General features: G+C 37.8%; 1 protein-coding gene across 1 annotated transcript; it reads left to right on the top strand.

Moving 5' to 3' along the window:
• Window positions 1-227: 227 nt before the first annotated feature.
• Window positions 228-1,726, top strand: LOC118745282 (neuropeptide-like 1; the record flags this gene model as incomplete). The annotated part of the gene is made up of 2 exons (XM_036478808.1): window positions 228-927; window positions 1,209-1,726. Coding segments are annotated over 2 exons (1,032 nt in total), but the record flags the coding sequence as incomplete, so codon positions are not given.
• Window positions 1,727-3,373: the final 1,647 nt, after the last annotated feature.

Genomic DNA, 3,373 nt, shown 5'->3' with positions numbered 1-3,373 from the left:
TTTGGTACCAGATTTCAAGGAGTAAAATTTTAGAAAATTAAGAGAAAAATAGTTAGTGCTAAATTCTTTAGATACAAGTACTTGGTGCTTCCAATATTTTTATGATTTATTTTTTTGTCGCTTATTCAACTTTAATCCTGGGTCAAAAATCCAGCTTACTTTCTTGGAGTCTGCTCAAAATGTTTCCATATTAATTCCATACTCTTTCTTTCCACTTCTACACTCTTTTACTCAATCAGGCCTCCGCGCTACGCAGCCAATTACACAACCTACTACGCGAACGCCAATTGGAAGATGCTGCCGCCGCAGCCACAGAGCAAGCCTCGAATGTAGCTGCACCCGATTATGACTACTTCGACGAAGATAAACGCTCTCTAGCCGCACTGGCCGCACAAGGCTTGCTACATCCCAAACGTAGCCTAGCAACGCTCGCCAAGAACGGACAGTTGCCCTCATTACCCGACCCGGACGATGTAGAACCAACTGTGCAGAACGAAGATAAGCGTTATGTGGGCGCGCTAGCACGCAGCGGTGGTTTTGCCACCTACGGCAAACGCAACATCGGCACACTGGCGCGTGACTATCAGCTACCACAGAATGGCAAACGTAATCTGGCTACACTGGCACGACTGGGATTGCTCAGCAAAAGCGAAGGCAACAAGCGCAATTTGGCCGCTGTGGCACGTTACAATTCGCATGGACGTCAAGCAACCATTGCACCGGGTGAAAAGCGAAATATTGGCGCATTGAAGAGTTCACCGGTGCATGGTGTACAGCAGAAGCGTGATGAGGATGAGGTCTACTTACCGGCAACTTACTTTGGCAGTGATATGGATTATGCTGATTTTATGCCCAACTATTGGATGTACCCAAGCTATGCCGATTTGGATTGGGGTGACTTTGGACGCGCACAAAAACGCTTTTTAGGTGAGTGAAGAAAATTTTGAAAATTTTAATGATAGTGGGCCGATGAGGGAGGGAAATTGTTAAAGGATTGTAAATAATCTAAAGGCTTGAAAGTATGTTAATATTACGCTAATATAATTAGGGTAAAATTAAGCACAATTTCGCTATTAAACTAGCCATATGTACATATATACATGTATACAAATAGTACTTATGTATATAATTTCATATGAAACATTATAATAGTTATACACTGTAAACTATGTACTATATACATATCTACTATGCACATTCCTCTAAAGATACCTCCAGGAATCCTGAACTCTTCGGCATCGAAAATGCTTTACCACCCGCCGAACCGGACTTTATGCCGCTGATTGGCGGCATCGATGATCCCGGCGAAGAAGCTGCCGCGCTTGCGGACCTCTCGAAAGATGACGCCGCACCAGCTGGAGGACCCTACGGCCCGCCGCCGCAAAAACGTCACATTGGCGCAGTCTATCGTTCGGGCTTCTTGCCCTCTTATCGTGCACTACGCAGCACCACTGGCACTTACGGCAGCGGCATTGGCGGTGGCGGTGGCGGTGGAGGCGGGCGTTTTAGTCGCTCGGGACGTGCCAGGCAATTTGTATGAGTAAATGGCGGTGAATTTGTGTGTTAATTGCTGATGAACCTACATACATGCATATCTTTAACTTACCTAATTGTAACTCGTAAAAAGTCATTTAAACTGTGTCCTCGTAAAACGTGTAGCTGCACTCAGATGCTGGTCCGAATGATGGTCGCATTGTGTTCCGCTACTGTGTCCTGTCTAGAAGCATCCTGTAATTTGAACATTTGTCTCTTTTGTTCATTTGTCGTTCGTTCAAAGTTCGCATACTCGAAATTCTGTGTTGCATACACACTTTTAGTTTTATTTTATATAATTGTTATTTTTTTTTTAATTCGCAACAAACGTATTTTTGTTTTTGTAAGCAAAAAGTGTTGCACACTCTCACTCTTCTTCATCTTTTTCTGCTGGGTAGTTGCTAGTGTTTTGGAAAAGAACATTAACTGACAAACAAGAAAAACTACTCACAAATAAATATGTATTGGATGTATTAGGGTATTGCACGTGCACGGGTAGTAAAAATTATTTGATTGGCATGCAACTCTAACAAAATTAGAAATTTACCTTTTTGCTCGTAGTTACTTTTACAGCATACTCGTTAAGCTCTACATTCTTTTCGCAAGGAATGTCGTAATAAATGTCAGTAATGCTCGACAAATAGTTTTAAAACTTTTTATGGCTATGCCACGATACAAAAAAGAAGGGAGTTTCACTTCGAAATTTTTTTACATGAACTGTGCTTTTGACGTTTATACTTTTTGTAAATTGCTCAAGTAGCACTGCCAATTCAACAAGTTATTGTTTTCGAAATTTTATATTTTTCATTCACATTTAATCGTATTAGCAGAACTGTTAATAGGTGTGTATTGATTTAAAACACCTTAAATTACCTTACTGAAAAAAAAATTTGGCATTATTTGTAGTGTTACATGAGATATGTTATTACACCGTGCGACAATAAATTTACACAGAAAAAAAATTAATATATTCGCGAAACTATGGATAAATTATAGTATAAATGCGTACTTAGTTTTTCTCTCTGACGTCAGGACTTTGAAATTTAAAAAATATGATTATTTCAAAAAATTATTTGAAAAATTCGGTACAATGTAGAGTAACAATAAGGACATCATATAAAAGAAACATTTTTGTAGAATTATAACAGGATAAATTTTTCGGTCCATAAGGACAATCGGGTACGGAAAATGTTCTTTACAAATTTTGTGCTTAAATGTCCTTGTATTTTATTTTTTTTTGTTTTTTTTTTATTATTTTTCGAGGACTAATATACGCACGACCTCATCATTGAATTTCGTCCTGCAAACTTTATCAACTTAAAAAGATAAAATTTATTAAAAGCGCATTTCCAATACTTATTGCCTTTGTAAACAAAAAAAAAAATATTGTTTTTAAATTCTACAGGATGTTCTCTCTCATTTGGCACCCATATTGTTGTTCTACCTTGGACTGAATTTTTTTAATAATTTTTTGAATCAATCATATTTTTAGAACTTCAAAGTCCTTTGCAAAAAAATCCAGACGTCAGAGTTAAAAATTAAAAACGTAGTTTTACATATTTGGCCCATTGTTTCGTAAGTATATCGATTCTTCGGGTGTTTTGCATTTTTTTCTTTGTTTTTGTCGCACGGTGTTATATCTGGGAATTTAGATATTAGGATGTTGCTTTAATTTGGATCCTCTTTAGTGGAAATATGAACAAAGGAATGGTTAAAAAGTAGTAAATGAAAGCACTATGAAAGCATAAACTTATTTATGATAACGTATGATGTAGTCTTAGAGCTCCTTATTATAGTTTATAGACAGACAAAGTACTCGCTCTACTGCTGCTGGTGCCGC

The sequence above is a fragment of the Rhagoletis pomonella genome, unplaced genomic scaffold (assembly GCF_013731165.1).
Source record: "Rhagoletis pomonella isolate Grant_MI unplaced genomic scaffold, Rhpom_1.0 Rhpom_scaffold_00008, whole genome shotgun sequence".
Lineage (NCBI taxonomy): Eukaryota > Metazoa > Arthropoda > Insecta > Diptera > Tephritidae > Rhagoletis > Rhagoletis pomonella.
Note: the sequence above shows the minus strand (reverse complement) of the source record. Positions and strands in the feature narration are given on the sequence as shown.